Genomic DNA, 15,738 nt, shown 5'->3' on the forward strand with positions numbered 1-15,738 from the left:
GCGAGGTGTCTATAGAGAAGACGTCATTGTGTAGCAGCTACAACGACACTGAGGAGGCCCATTGGGCTGTTGAGAGGGGCTGGTGAGGCTTCAATTCAACTGGACGGCAAGTGGAAAAGAAGACAAGAACAGGAAGCAGACATTGGTCATGGGGCGCTCGTATATAACGACGGACTGGACGGCGAGGACGGGTCGGTAGATGGCAGATGGGGCCGCGTCTCACGGACACCGCAGAATCCGCATTTGGCCATGTTACTGGCATGCCAGATACTACAGGGTAGAGGACCAAGATGCCCAAGATGCCCATTCAGCGAAAGGGCGAGAAGAGCGAGAAAGGCCCACTGTGAAGAGGCGAGGGCGAGCATCAGCGATCAGAGATGATCGATCCCTCGCGCCCCTGATCACCTCCTTCCGGCTCGGGACATTTGAAAGGGTTAAAACTTTGAAGGGGAAGCTTAGGCTTCCGGATAACCTTCGTAAAAATGGGTGCTTCCATGAATGGTCCTCCTATGTACTTGGTACAGTGTAATACGAGGTAAGGGTAGGATAAGGACCAATATGGAAGCGGGAAAGAAGAAGAGTCCAGAGGAGGAACGAGAAGAAAGCCAAAAGGATAGTACTTGGAGATGGGAGAGGTTGAGCCATTTTTCGAAAAGGGGAGGAAAGGAGCAGGGATGAAGAACACCGCATTCAAGGCTGTATTTCACACATTCCGAGTACTGTAAAAATATGGAGAGAGTTGGAACACCCAAGACACCCCAAGGAGTAGGGAAGTAGGGTCTACCAAGTACACGCCGACGCTCAGGGAAAATTAGACTGCATGACGTCGTCCCATCATCTAGAAATTAAGTGTAGGGCATATTACCTCGTACCTAACAAGTACTTGTAGAAGACACAAACCAACAAGTACGAATCCAGGCCAAGGACAGTATTGGGTCCCTAGTACTTAACAACCCCTTGTTGTTTGGCGGTGCCCTGGCATCAATGACCATTGCAGCTGCCATGGGCATTCGCCGCTTACGACGTCATCGAGACCGTCATGCACCCAGTACAGAGGACTCGCCTATTGCGCGTAACATGGCAATAAGCTCCAAACACCAAAGAAAAACAACCACAAAGATGTACGCTCAAAGGTAACAAGACTCCTCACAGAAGCTCGTCTCGGGCTTGTCAATTGTCAGTTTTGAGCCCATCTCATTCAATTTTAGCACATCTTCGGCACAACAACAGTCAATGAGAGCGGCTGAGTTGCAATTTGACATCCGTGCTGGAGAGGGAACTCCTCCAAGGAGAAAAACGAAAACCTGTGTCTGAATTCGTGAGCTCAGTCTTGGGTTGCATATGACTTTTTCTTCGAAACTAAAACATGGAATACCGCCATTGCCAGTGCGCAACCAGATTGTGTGCTATTAGCAATCATCCGACACACGATCTGCCAAAAAACCACGGAGCAACAAGGAATCACAAAAACAATCATAGTTCGCTATGACCATCCGTGCCTGTCGAGGTGCCATTTTGACTCGGTCCTTTGAAGACGTCTCCGGTCAAAATTTGGCCCCAGGACTTCTTCAATTCTTCGAAGGCCACGTCGAATCGCGCACCCATCAGCCAGGCAACTCCAACCTGGTGGCACATTAGCGCTGACTGCGATCATCAGAATAAGGACTTGCTCACCATAGTAGCCGTGATGAAGAGCAACATCAGGACCACGGCTCCCAACAACGCAAGCGTGTCCTTTGCTCCCGCCGAACCGGCCTCCTTTTCCCTCTTTGCAAGTTCCGCCCGCGCCTCGTCGGCCTTGTTCCTGGCCAGAACATCCTCCACCTTCTGTGACGGGAATATGGATTCAATGAACTGCTCCACCTTGCCGCATGCAATGCTGATCTTCAAAAAGTTCGGGTCTTGCGGCCGATTCTTCTTCCGGATGGAATGAATATGTCGCCGGAACACTTCACAAGCCACCTGAAGGTTTTGAGTCGATTCGATCATGATCTGACAAGCCTCGCCCTTTGTGATTTTGATATTGCGCTGGAACATTGAGTAATTCCTGAAGCAGAGATCCAGCGTCGCGATGGCCATGGTCTGCGGAATCGCGCAAAAATTAAACACACTCTGCTCCCTAAGCCCAGCCATGTAGAAAATACATTCGTCAGCATGGTTAAGCGCATTCAACACCATTTCTGCACTACAATTCAATGCCTGCTCCTTGTATTCGGGCTTGAAGAGATCTTCGAACTTGTCGACGTGTCTCGACCAGATCTCCTTGGGCCAGAAGATTCTGTGGTCATCAAAATCTTCCCGCACGTCTCGGATGATGTTGGTCTTTTGCAGGAAAATCCCCATCGAATTGTGGAGGTTGGGCCTGTCCAGCAGAACCGGGTTTCCGAATTTGCTTTCCACAAACATTCTCGTCAATCCTTCACCAACCAATCCCGCCACGTAGTAGCAATATTGGTCATACTCAGCGCAAGTGACCACGGCAAAATCGTTGTTCTCAGATTTCGCGCAGTAATCGGCCATTCCATTACCCATTCTTTTCGCGATGTCCTTGATGATAACTTGATAGGCAGGTCTGATCTTTTTGAACTCTTCGACCACGCATCCGTAATTGAGCAACAGTTCGCGGTCCTTTTCTTCGGGCCGGTTTTCAGTATATGTCCATCCATCAATTTCAAGAACCTCGTCGAAGTTGCGTAACACCGGCTCCTTCTTCTTGACGGGGATCGAGGTGTCGTCTTCGATAGTATCCAGGCCACGTAGGACCAGGTAGAACAGAGTGACAGGGAGCAAGAGCTCTGGATGCAACTCTTGGATCACGGCGCTGAAGGAACGACTGGTCATTTTCAAGTATTTGAAGCATTGTTTCGCGGATTCAGTTTCTTTGGACTCATCTCGTTCGTGGACTGGATTGTGCCAGACTTTCCTGAGAAGGTGTCAGTTTTTGTCAGTCTTCGTGCGCAACATGAACCTCTTTCTCGGCTTACCATTGAATGATGGAGCGCAATTGCTGGGGGTGGAAGAGGTAAAACACAACTTCGCTGGCTTTGACCATTGTGATTGACGTGCAAACCAATGCAGTTTTTGAGTTACTCTGTAGACAGCTTCCCTCCTCTCCTATCTAGCGGTCAAGAACTCCAGACGGATGGCGTACACTGAGTGGTAACGAGCGACCATGATCGAGAAAAGAAAAAGGGGCGGGGATGTTTTGTCAACTACCCGCGCTCGAGGTGAACTAGACCATCATGTTTTTGTGTGTGGAGGTTAGCATATCCGAATGGCACGATCCTTGACCCGAGGACGCATTTGTTAGAAAGAAAGCGATGCCGAATCGGCTCTAGGGATGTTTCGTGGGCCTGGTGAGCCCACCAAAGGGCGCCCCCAAAACCCGGCTCGAAGGCTCGCTAGCTGCGTGTCAGCCACAGTGGCACCCAAGTGGCTCAGCTACAGGCATCTCTCAGACTATGACTTCACCCCTTTTGCTGAGTTTCGTGCTTGCGGTGACCAACGGGTGCGGCGGCCTTTACGAGCCCAAAGGCCGCTATATAACCTGTACACGTCTCCGTTCCATGCCAACCTGTGTGTCAGCCAGAAATCATATCCATCCTACCCGAATTTACGCCTGCTACGATGGTCGTTGACACTTCATACTATGACGCTCTAGGTGTTAAACCAGATGCCTCCGAACTGGAAATCAAAAAAGCCTACAGAAAGCTCGCCATCACCACACATCCTGACAAGAACCCCGGCGATGAAACTGCGCACGCTCGGTTTCAAGCCGTCGGCGAAGCTTATCAGGTCCTCTCGAACAAAGAGACCCGAGCCGCTTACGATAAGTATGGCAAAGAAAAGGCCATGCCCAGCCAAGGGTTCGAGGATCCTGCCGAGTTTTTCAGCATGATCTTTGGTGGTGATGCTTTTGTCGATCTCATCGGCGAATTGTCTCTCCTGAAAGATCTCACACATACCATGGACATCACAATGCAGGCCATGGAGGAAGAAGAGCTTTCTAAAACTGCGGAAGAGAAGTTAAACGTTCATGATGCAAAGGAAAAACAGGCGACCACTGCAGGCATGAGCTCAAAGGAAACCGAAGCAAGAGATGACTCCGCGCACGAGGGACCAGCACCTCCACCGTACTTCCCCGGACTGGACGGGGATGAGCCATCGACGTCCACTGCCAGATCATCTGGGACTAGCACCCCGCAGAGAAGATACGCCGGTCAGCAAGCCATTATGGATCGATCAGAAGAAGATGCGCGAATGGACGCCGCAGGCCTGACCCAAGAAGAGAAAGATTTGCAGAAGAAGAAAAAACGCGGCGGCCTGACCAAGGAGCAACGGGAGAAGTTGGAAGCTTACGAGCGCGAGAGACGGCGTCTGCGAGAAGAACGAGTCGAGACCCTCGCAAAGAAGCTGATTGATCGTATCAGCGTATGGACAGAAACAGACAAGGGCCCCGAAGTCACGAATGCATTCCAGGAAAAGATAAGACTCGAAGTTGAAAATCTCAAGATGGAATCCTTTGGCATTGAAATCCTTCATGCCGTTGGACAGACATACATGCAAAAGGCAACTTCTTTCCTCAAATCCCAGAGATTCCTGGGCATCTCAGGATTCTTCGCCCGCCTAAAAGACAAGGGCACTCTCGCAAAAGACACATGGAACACGATCTCTTCAGCCATTGACGCCCAACTAACAATGGAAGAAATGGCCAAATTGGAAGAAAAGGGCGGGGCCGATTGGACTGACGAGAAGAAAGCAGAGTATGAGAGGAAAGTCACAGGCAAGATTCTTGCGGCTGCATGGAGGGGCTCCAGGTTTGAGATTCAGGGTGTGTTGAGGGATGTGTGCGACAGGATTCTGAACGATAAGAACGTCAGAATAGAGAAGAGGATAGAAAGAGCACATGCCCTGGTCCTGTGTGGAACCATCTACCAAAAGGTAAGAGTTCTTCTCTGCTTGAGGTGGCACTTATCCAGGTTTCAAATTGTCTGTATACTATCGATGCTAACGTCGTGGTCATGCAGGCGGAACGCGACCCGGATGAGGAGGGCGACTTCATGGCCTTTGAGCAGCTAATGGCCGAATCCATGAAGAAGCAAGAAAAGAAAAAGGAGAAAGAGAAAGCGAAAGAAAGCCACCCCAACGATCAGCAACATAGACACTTCTTTGGAGGCAACCGGGAGGCGTCACCGAAACAGCCGGCGTCGACGTGAGCTTGACCACAGTCGGGTCAAGGTTACTGGATAACGAGGGGATTGCACGAAGCTGGGGCCTGTTCGACTCTTGTTGGCCTGCCACTCGGCTGGACACGATCTGTCATGTGGAATGTTACTTCTTGCTCGGATGGCTACACCCTCAGAGTATGAATGCATTGCAATGAGGGCTTCTCTACTTACACTACTATTGCTACTGCTGCTACTGCTATGCTAAGGTAATCACCGTGCCTAGGGGTTCGGATCGTGAACGTGACGGAATGCTTGGATCGGATCGGATAGGACAGGATAGAATCAAGGGGAGAGCGAGCGAGCCGTCGAGCTGAGCCGTCGAGCTGCCGGTCGCGCATTCGACCATCGCGGGCTTGATTGCCAGAATAGATAGATACCAAACGAAGCTTTCCTTCCTCTCTATGTGGGATTTTATGGGTCCCTTCTGTTTCTGTACCTATGTTTATTGACTGCTTGATAAGTCTCCTTCTATTCAGCGTTCACCTTTCTGTAATTGACCACTATGGCTCGCGGCCAGGGTCCTCCCTACAGAATCAACTTTTCATTGTGTATGCAAGGCTTCTCACTCACTCACTCACTCTCTTTCTTTGCGCACCAGTAAAAACAAAGCAAAACTCGGCGACGACAAGGGGGGTATCATTTTATACACTGTAGGAGACAGGCCACGAATTCCACATCTTATCCATGCCACCACCACCAACCGAACTCCCGCCATGAACAAAAGGAAGCAGCAATCTCTTCAACGTAATCCGGCTTCCAATGCAATCTGCGTCATTATGTCGTAAAGGAAGAGACTTGGTCTTCCGCGAATCCACTCCAAAGGTTTCAAGACGCCAATCTAGGTCTCCTCCAATTGCATGCTGACAGAATCCAATATATCGGACAACTCGTCCAGTGAAGGCATCCCTATGACTTCGCTGGCAATTATCGTAGGAGCCGGGCCGGCCCCCCACAGTTGAGCCTCGTCTAAGTTCGCCTTGGTAATGCTGGGGCTTAACAGACCTTGTCTCGCCTCCTGTTCTTCCACTCCATTCGCCAGCCCCCTTTCATCGAGTTCATCATCGTTCAAAACTCTCCCTCCTAGCTTCACATCCCCTATACCCACTCTATAATCTAAGGCCTTGTTCCCGTCTCGAATTAGCTCTTCGGTACAGGTGAGACATCGTTTTATGCTTTGGCTGAGTTTCTGGAAATCGACAAGAAGTTGCTGATGGCGAGAAAGGTCTAGCATCAGTCGTTTCTCGTCTCTTGCGCGCTGGCGTGATTGGATAGATGGACTTAACATGGAGCCTGACTCGGTGGATAGCATAGAGTCATCTTCATCCTCGAGGTCGTCTAGATCACTGTCATCGTCGTCTGAAAATTGGCGATCTTCACCATCAAACTCCGTGACCGTGCCGAGAGTGAAGTTAGACTGCTCAGAGGCCGTCCTTGTTGTTGTTGCAAGCGATAATCTGCCCGAACGTGATAGGCGACGGTACCTCCTTAACTCTCCGGTCTGTTTGCGGAGTTCACGCTCTAGGGTTTTATTGATCGCCAGCAACGATGAGTTCGAGATTTCCAAGTCGAGAACTTTGCGTTCCCGGCGAGCGTTGGCAGCTTCATCCAACTGAGACTGGAAGATGGCCGCTGCTTGGTCTCCTCTTGGGTCTGTACCCGGCGCCGACACGCTGGGCGCTTTTGTCGGTTCTGAAAAATCCGTGTCGCTTGGGACGGAGGTGGGGACAGTGTTGGTAGAAGCAAGGCTGATAGACCTGGGACTCAATGTTTCCGGAGACAGAAGATTACTCCCTTGGATCCGGGGTGACAATGCGGAAGCAGGGTGGAGATCTAGTGGTTGTGGCGGTTGTACTCTGGGATTGCTCAGCTTCCTGGGTGCCGCCGAACTTATGGAGCTCGCACTGATTGATTTTCGATGGCCTTTTGCAGCAGGATGAGGTGTTGCGATACTGCCCGAGCTGCTCTTCGGGCGTTCAGCGTTCGTTCGAGGTCCTGGCGGAGAAGATGCTTGGCCGGGTTGTAATTTTCGGGGTGACGTAGGTTCTGTAAGGGCTCCTCTGTGGAATTTGTTTGGCGATTGAGGCGGAGTATTTCGAAAGCCGTGCGTGGCTGTAGTAATGGTCGAATTATTCAACTTCTCTGTCGAGATGTGTGGAAGGACGTTGCGTCTGGCTGGTGCATGCTGCGGTAGATCGTTCGCCCTGAAGAATTTATCATCGAGGCTTTCCTTTCCACCTGCACTTTCCCTAGGTAGCGGGGGTGACCCGACAAAGAAGTGCCCTGGCTTTGGAGGGAATCGGTGGCCCTCTTCCGCCTCCGGGGACCCGACGACGGGCTTGACCTCGTCGGCGTGGAAGAACTTTGACGAGATATCTTTGTCGCCCTCTACCATGCTCTTTGCCGCGGACAACCTTCGATTGGTTGTCGTAGCAGGCGCGGAGCCTGACGTGTTTACTTTTGGCAGAGCACCTGTACTTGCAGCAAGCCGTGGGCTCGTAATGCCGAGACCTCGCATTGCACCTCCAGTGGGTTTCGATGCCTCATTGCCCGACGACGCTCTTGACCTTTGGCCATTGTTGGTTCCTTTCGGTTGCACCGAAGGCAACGGCGACTCGGTACCGACCCGTGACTTCCTCGCCCCAGACCGAGGAGTGATATTTCCATTTAGGGGGGTTGTGGTCTGATCGGGTTTGGGAGGTGATTTGGACCTGACGAAAGGGTCCCTTCGAGAGGACAAATTCGGGGAGGAAGAAGCAGAGCCGACCAGTCTCGGGGTCAATGGGCTTTTAGCCGTGCGGAAATTTGCGCTGAGGGCGGGAGTGAGTGGTTTCGATGTGTTTGGGCGGGTTTGTTTATCGGTGGGCATCGTTGTCGGGAGGGGCGAACGTCGAGAACGGGGGATTGACTGTGGCTGCTGGCGCTCTCGCTCTCGCATGACAGCGATGGATGAATATTCGAGGCCGGAGAGAGATCATTATCATCGCTTCACGTGAGCGGGGAGGCTCTCTGGGTGTGTAGACATTGAGTGAGGGCGGTCTATCGACATGAATGTCAACAAGCTGTTTTGAGATTCCAACGGCACGCTCCAGCAGAAGACCGCAAAGGGTTTAGTTTGGGGTTTTTGGTTTCGTTACAAAGCGCAGGTGACACTGGTGACTGTCTCGCTAAACACGTCCACCATCACGCTCCATCGCGCCCCTGCCCTGTCGCGTCATAGTGGTACATATTGGCTCCTCGCTAACCAGAGAGCCACTGTTGGATCCATCAATACACGATATGCCACCCGATGCAATCTCTACTATGTTGCGATGACATTGCATGATGGGAATGATAGCCCCCTTATAAGTGTCAACCCGGACACAGCCAATACCGCAGATAATCAAGGCCCGACACCACGGGCCCAGGCCCAGGCAGCCTTCGACCAGGCATCTCAACACCATTCCCTGAAGCACCATCTTCTCGGTCCTTCTTTGACCAAGGCCGGGCAAGATGCGGTCGATCAGAAGAAGGTCTCCGAAATCATCTACGAGGCCTCCAAGGGCTCGAAGTTCTTCAACAATGAGGAAGTCAAGGACAGGAATTTGACGGTGAAGATTGAGCGGATTCTCAAAAAGAAGGCACAACTGGAGAAGCTTGACCTCAAGATGGACTTGCGCCGGGCAGATGACTACATTGCGTCCCTCGAGCTGGCAAGAGACCTGTCACAGTATGTCGTCCACATTGATTGCGATGCCTTCTATGCCGCCGTGGAAGAAATTGATCGACCTGAACTCAAGACTGTGCCCATGGCCGTGGGGATGGGAGTCCTTACCACCTGTAACTATGAGGCTCGGAAATACGGTTGTCGTAGTGCCATGGCAGCATTTGTGGCGAAGAAACTCTGCCCTCAGCTGGTCTGTCTACCATTGAACTTTGACAAATACACAGCCAAGGCAAAAGAAGTGAGGGCTATCCTGGCAGAGTATGATCCACGTTTCGAGAGTTCTAGCATCGATGAAGCCTACATGAACATTACAGGGTACTGCAATACTCACCGGCTAGACCCGGAGGCCGCAGTTGAACAACTCAGAAAGGAAGTCCACGAGAAGTGCATGATCACAATCTCCGCCGGTATTGCGCCCAATGCCAAATTGGCCAAGATCTGTTCTAATAAGAACAAACCAAATGGGCAATTTCGAATTCCCAATGATCGGGCTGCCATAATGTCGTTCATGGCCACACTGCCGGTGCGTAAGGTCAACGGCGTCGGTCGTGTCTTTGAGCGAGAGCTCGACGCTATTGGCATTAAAACATGTGGCGACATCTATCTTCAGCGGGCATACCTTTACAAGCTGTTCGGCGAGAAGGCATTCCAGTTCCTGATGCACACCTACCTCGGTCTTGGGCGCACAATTGTACAGCCTGCTGAGGAATATGAACGAAAGAGTGTAGGAACAGAAAGCACGTTCCGCGATATCAGCAATAAACAAGAACTTCGCGAGAAGCTTCGCCACACAGCCGAGGAACTGGCAAAAGATATGATTCGAGTCGAGGTCAAAGGCCGGACCCTGGTCTTGAAGGTCAAACTTCACACCTACGAAGTCTTCACGCGACAAGTTGCTACTCCAAAGGCAGTCCACCTGGCAGACGATCTCTACAATTACAGCCTCCCGATGTTGGCTAAGCTCGAAAAGGAGATCCCGGACTTCCGGCTCCGCTTGATGGGACTACGATGCACCCATCTGGTCAGCACGAAAAAGGGGAGTACCGACTTCTTCCGCCGAAAACCCAGCAACGACCACTCCTTGACAGGAAAGTCAGCAGATGATGCAGAGTGGGAAGTGTGGCCTGACTCAGAGTTCGAAGAAGCTGCGCGCCAGGAGAGACAGGAGGAGATCGAGGAGCTGGAGCGCCTGAGTCAAGAACAGCAGCATGAACAAGCCCGAGACCGGGATACGCACACACCAGTGCCAGATGCCTCTATTTCCACGGCAGACTGGCATGAACCCTTTGGCAGGTATAAGTTTGGCAGCGAGCCAAACTCGCCGGTAGCATCACCTCCAACCAAGCATGGACGAGTGCTGAATAAAGCTGCTTCATCGGGCTTGAAAGATGAGCAGAAGCAAGAAGCGGTATGGGACTGTCCAATTTGTCAACTTCCGCAGCCAGCGAATGACAGGGAGTTTAACGGCCACATTGATCTATGTCTTTCGCGACGGACGATCAAAGAAGTCGTTGCCGAGGCGAACGGATCTACACTCGCAAGCCCTAGCAGAGCATCACCCGACGCAGCTGTGCCAGATAGGCCGAGGTCCGCCAACGGGATGAAGGCTAAGAGAAAAGTCTCGTCCACTAACCTAGCAGGGCCGGACGTGGCTGGCGGGAGGAGACAGAAGAGATTATTCTTCACATGAGATGTCTGAACTCCTTTGTTCGCGGATTCATGAGAAACGATATTGAGATGCTAGTAGATAGATAATTCATGTTCGGACTTGAATGTCCGCATTCTCAGGAGAGACCCTCCTACTCGGGGTATATGACCTCCGGCTTGCTCGTCTGTGCTGAGCGTGCAATGGATTTGTAAGTTGACCTGTATACAGTAGCCTCAAACGCCTCTAGATGCAAATAAATTCAAAGAACCTCCATGTACAGTTGCACTCAACATGGAGCATGAAATCTCGCCCCTGCCCAGCCTGGGACGCTTAAACGTCCTCCATCCAGAAATGCAATGTCTCATGGCCCCGTGGCATTCAATGTTGGCTCGTTTCAAAACTTTCCGCTCTGCGCCGTGCAGGATGTCACCCGCCAAACATCATCAAAAATCACTGGTCCTCGCGAATACAAGGGTTAGACTTGTCCGAACTCAATCAAAGCTGAATCAGCTGGCCCTCCTTCTATTACTTGCCACTCGCTGTTCATCAGCTTCGTCCTCCTCCTCCTCCTCGTCGAAGACTTTGTCCTCTTCCTCTTCCTCCCTTTTTCGTTGCTCTTCTCTCATCTCCCGATATGTCGCCCAACTTAACATCACAAACGCCACGATAATCAAGGCGCAGCCAGCGAGCGCCGCCGCACTGAGTGGCTTCCCGGTGATGATCCAATCGGTCATGCCCACTAAAAAGATCGTGAGAAGTGCGGCAACGGAGCTCAAGACCGGAGAGGTGAGGGACATGAGGACGAGGAAGGAGCCGGAAAAGACGGCGTTGGAAAGGGTGGAGATGGCCAGTAAGCTGGCCGCTTGGCCACTGGGAATCTCAAATTTCTCCAGACCGGTCCAATGTAGGATGGGGAGAGGGATCCAGAGAACTGTCAATGTGAAAAATCCAACCATGCTGCCAAATGTGTTTGCGAAAATCATCCCCCTTCCCGGAGAAGTGCCCTCAGGAGGACAGGCGAAACGTTTATAAAGAACTTCGTAAAACCCATATGCCACCGAGCCGATGCCAATTATAATGTTTCCCAAAAGTTTCGTGCCGAATCCCTTTTCAGCACCAGGATTTGATGTTTCCGGACCCGGGTTTGTATCATCTTTGTCCCCATACGCAACTACGAGGACGCCAATTATGGCGAGTGCGACCGAGAGAGCCTTGTCAAAGCGGAGTTTGTCGTTGAGAAGCATGATGGAAAAGACGTAGGCGAAGAAGGCAGAGCAATTGTAGATTGCGGTGAGGTCGGACGGCGAGGTTAAATTGACAGCAACATACCATGATCCTCCAGCCATGGTCAAAAACGTGGTGATGAAAGCGGTGGCTTTGACCATGTATGGCCAAGGGGAGATCAAGATGGTGGACTTGGAGAGATGCAGTTCTTGAGAGCGGACCATTTGCGCCGTAGAACGGAGGAGATAAACATGTCTTCGCCAGAATGCAGGCCAAGAGAGTTTTTGTTTCTGAATTCGGAGAAAAAGAAGTTGGATCGGCCAGAGGAATATCCAAGAACCATGTGTTAAGTACATCATGCAATATGCCTTGTTCCATTTCAGTTCGTGTTGGATATATACCGCAGTTTCCGTCTGTACGACAAACGAGATGAGGGAGAGGATGAGGAAGAAGGAGGCGTAGATGTATTTTCGCCGTACCATGTCCTCGGGCTGGGTGTATGAGGGTGATCGTGAGCGGAAGGTGCTCCTCCGGGACGAGACTGCTGGTCTGGCTGAGCCATGAAGACTGGATGACTCTGGTCGGCCTCTGTTACTTGCTTGTTTATCCTCTCCTAACAACGGCTCATGGGATTCCGGCCCCGTCGGCCTGTGCATTGACGTTCTCCCAACCATGTCGTCGTCGTCGTCTTCTTCGTCGTCCACGGGTTCGTCATTCAGATTGAAATGTACTCCTCGAATGTGCTGTCGATCGGCCCGGAATTCGTCTTTTATAGCTGGTGGGAGGGAGGTTAGACGTAAGGGGCTTGCAGGACGGACCCCGGCTTTGGAGGGCGCGGCCGAGGCGGAGGCGGAGGAGAGAGGCAGAGGCGACTCAGTTCCAGGAGGCGTGTATATGAGATCTCCCCCGGACGAGTCGCTGCTGTCGGACGGTGTCATCCATGCGGTTGGGAGAAGGCAGGAGTATAAAAGGTCACCGGATTTGGTCAGTGGTCTGCGGTGGGGGGAGGACAGAATCAAGGCGCAGTTGGTCTGGCAATCAATACGTGGCGCTGTTGGGTGCAGTGGGACTGCTCGTGCGCCCCTGATAGGAAGCGGCCTCTCTAGCGGTGTCGACGTTCGCCTGCAACGTTATCGTCGGATTCACCAATGTACGTTGTTGATAAGAGTGGTAAGAGAATTGCACCATTCTGTTAGGATTTGCGGAGGTCACAAAAGATTCCCTCATCCGTACCAAGTGTTGGACAGGGAGCCCTGCCGATTGGGGGCTTAGGCGAATAGGGCCAGTAGGGCGAGGCGGCTGAGTTGGACCCTGAATCCCAGCCGGAGAGCTGGCTAGGCCTAATTCACTTAGCCAGACCCCCTTCACACGGGTCACCCACAGGCGCCCAAGTACCTATTACAAAGCTTCTACGAGGTAACTGGTGCTTTGTAACTAACAACAAAGCGGTGCAACTTTTCTTTCCGGGATCTGTCTTGACAGTCTGCCGAGTATTCCGCAATACAAAGAGTCTCCTATCTGAAAATGGCATCGGGGACCGCTGATTCAAACCCCCCTTTTCCGTCATCTTCAGGTCACTTCTTCTTGCCGATACCCCCTGTTCTTGAGCCGCGCTCTGCACACCGTCCTTTTTTGCAAGGAGACGAAGAGGATGGGAGAGGTATTGTGGAGCTTTTCGGCAATTGGGAATCGAGCATCATGCTGTTACAGAAGTCGCCAACGTTGCAAAGCGTCGTCAGAGAGTGCGATTGGCTTGGTTGGTGAAATTCTATAGCACGTGATGCCACGCTTTGGCGTTCAAGAGCCCACTCACCCCGTTGTATCCTTGCCCGCCCCATTTTCCAACCCGCATCATCTTGGATACATTATTGCGGCTCGATTCCTCGTACAGCTCCACTAAACAGACAATGACTACCAGATAGACAGAGACTCTGAAGCGAACTCGCAATGGTTCAGTCTACTCTGAAACAACATCAACATTGCGCAGCCTCGATCGCCATGCATCTAAACAGCGGAAGTTGGCAGGCGGCAAACAGGTTCGTCTCCCTGAGCCTTGCTATCTGGAGACTCTACCTGCCGAGCTTTTGCAACAGATCTTTCTTGCTTCCATGAACGGGAATCTACTTATCGCATCGCCCTTGATTGCTGTCAAGTTATCAGGAATGAAAGGCCTTATACCATGCTGCGTTCATTCTAGCTTTCTTCAGCCACGACGTTGATGGACAGTTCGACATTCACAAGTTGCACTTCCTTATCCCCAGGCTTGAACTTCCCCTCTCAAGCTGGGACATTCGAAACATGACAAAGGCGATATTGACAAGTCGCTGGTGTACGTGGGGCCAAGTCAAACTATGGCTGGCAGCAAATCTGAGATACGTTGTTGGGCAGCTGCTCAAAGTTGCTCAGCCAAGGCGTGCAGGAGCTGCCATACAAGAGTTTATACAAGGCAAGACCGACCTCGAAAGTCTGAACGGACATTGTTGGTGGGCCAGAGATAACGAAGGACGGTCATGGCACGTCGAAACAACCATGTGGGACGTTCGCCTAAGACGGCGTAGCGAAGTCAATGAAAGTCGATTCAACGACAACGACCACGCTGCTCCTGGCTCATACCGGTTTCTTTCTGATTGGCAATACGAGCTCGTCATTCAGTGTCAGATGCGAATATTCGGCGTGCTGACTATTGGTAAAGAGAAGATGCAGAATCGTTTGCCGGATCTGCCCGACAATACACCTTTTCTTCGCGTCATCGAATACTACACCGGACTTAACATCGAGGGGAGGAAGCCAACACCGTCCTCGCTGGATGTCTGGGAGCTCCTAGAGAATCGCGCAGTATGGGCGACTCGCAATTCACAATGGTTACGCGAGACACTTGCCATCGATTATTTCTTTCGTCCTGAGGATCAGCCCTTCAAGGTCTCCCCTCGGCTGTACAGGGCTGCCGCGGCGGCTGATGTGATGTTGGAGCACCGGATCTTCAAGAGGAGGGGCTCTTTTGTCCCAGCCCTCTACGTCCTGTTTTCGATTGATCCTTTATCTCTGCCAAGAACGGAACCAGCTTTCTTGGTTTGGGCAGCAAGGCTTAAGCCCGGCTAAGTTGTTTCCGCTGGCAACTGGAAGCTCTACGGCGGATAATAGCGCGTTCCACAAAGTCGGGAAAATTGAGCATTCGAAATGAGAACCATTATCGGACCATCAAGGTCGAACGCAAGTTCAACTACGAAATGGATGTGAGAATCTTGCACTACGTTGAAACCGGTTCGCTGGAGACAATTCCCGACGCGTTCGCGCCAGATTTTAATGTGCCCCTAGGCTGGCACGGCGAAAGATTGAATAGTTTTCCTGCAGCGTTGGCTGAGGCCGAAATGGCAGGCTTTCCCAACGCAGATCTAAGGGATATCGACATTTTTAATCATCACCCTGACGATCATCATAATCCTGGTATCAATTTCGTGGACGGTATGGACGGTGCTCTTAGCTTCCTTCACGGCAAGAGGTACACCAGAGCCGATTATCAGCTCGATAATCTTGCATGCAGCGAGTCTCGCTATGCACTCACGACCTACGACGCATACTACAGAAGCATCCGCCACGATGGCTACCAGGGTATCTTTAACAGATCCCAGGACGACAACGAGGAAGAGCCTGTGAATATCCATTACGGCGAAGAGCCACGAGAGAACCAGTTTGACTTGCCTTCTGATGAGATAGCCGCCATTGATTGGGTTGTCTCAAGGCTTGATAAAAAGTATCCAATTCCACCCTTGATCAAAGACACCGAACTGGCTGAGCCACTCCGTGGCCCACCTGAATGGTTTCGTGCTGTTGAAGAGCCATTCTTTCAATAATAGGAAGATGCCTCTGAGGCGAAGGGCGCGAAATTCCAAAACTACCCGACTGAGCCCATGATTCCAGAGAGACCGCTCGTTCTG

The 15,738-nt window shown here is 51.6% G+C and overlaps 6 protein-coding genes across 6 annotated transcripts; 3 read left to right on the plus strand and 3 right to left on the minus strand.

Annotated features, from left to right (window-relative positions):
• Positions 1-1,473: 1,473 nt before the first annotated feature.
• On the minus strand, positions 1,474-3,052 carry Z519_00477 (farnesyl-diphosphate farnesyltransferase; the record flags this gene model as incomplete). The annotated part of the gene is made up of 3 exons (XM_016758234.1): positions 1,474-1,623; positions 1,675-2,923; positions 2,985-3,052. 3 exons carry the CDS (start codon positions 3,050-3,052, stop codon positions 1,474-1,476), a joined length of 1,467 nt encoding a protein of 488 aa, XP_016625483.1.
• Positions 3,053-3,627: 575 nt separating this feature from the next.
• On the plus strand, positions 3,628-5,216 carry Z519_00478 (uncharacterized protein; the record flags this gene model as incomplete). Its single annotated transcript, XM_016758235.1, has 2 exons — positions 3,628-4,941; positions 5,028-5,216. The coding sequence occupies 2 exons, from the start codon at positions 3,628-3,630 to the stop codon at positions 5,214-5,216; spliced, it is 1,503 nt and encodes a 500-aa protein (XP_016625484.1).
• An 850-nt stretch (positions 5,217-6,066) lies between these two features.
• Z519_00479 (uncharacterized protein) lies at positions 6,067-8,094 on the minus strand (the record flags this gene model as incomplete). The annotated part of the gene is made up of 1 exon (XM_016758236.1): positions 6,067-8,094. The coding sequence occupies one exon, from the start codon at positions 8,092-8,094 to the stop codon at positions 6,067-6,069; it is 2,028 nt and encodes a 675-aa protein (XP_016625485.1).
• Positions 8,095-8,536: 442 nt separating this feature from the next.
• Positions 8,537-10,621, plus strand: Z519_00480 (uncharacterized protein; the record flags this gene model as incomplete). The annotated part of the gene is made up of 1 exon (XM_016758237.1): positions 8,537-10,621. The coding sequence occupies one exon, from the start codon at positions 8,537-8,539 to the stop codon at positions 10,619-10,621; it is 2,085 nt and encodes a 694-aa protein (XP_016625486.1).
• A 464-nt stretch (positions 10,622-11,085) lies between these two features.
• Z519_00481 (poly-beta-1,6-N-acetyl-D-glucosamine biosynthesis protein PgaD) lies at positions 11,086-12,741 on the minus strand (the record flags this gene model as incomplete). The annotated part of the gene is made up of 1 exon (XM_016758238.1): positions 11,086-12,741. The coding sequence occupies one exon, from the start codon at positions 12,739-12,741 to the stop codon at positions 11,086-11,088; it is 1,656 nt and encodes a 551-aa protein (XP_016625487.1).
• Positions 12,742-14,101: 1,360 nt separating this feature from the next.
• Positions 14,102-15,654, plus strand: Z519_00482 (uncharacterized protein; the record flags this gene model as incomplete). The annotated part of the gene is made up of 2 exons (XM_016758239.1): positions 14,102-14,872; positions 14,959-15,654. The coding sequence occupies 2 exons, from the start codon at positions 14,102-14,104 to the stop codon at positions 15,652-15,654; spliced, it is 1,467 nt and encodes a 488-aa protein (XP_016625488.1).
• Positions 15,655-15,738: the final 84 nt, after the last annotated feature.

Source organism: Cladophialophora bantiana, assembly GCF_000835475.1.
Source record: "Cladophialophora bantiana CBS 173.52 unplaced genomic scaffold supercont1.1, whole genome shotgun sequence".
NCBI lineage: Eukaryota > Fungi > Ascomycota > Eurotiomycetes > Chaetothyriales > Herpotrichiellaceae > Cladophialophora > Cladophialophora bantiana.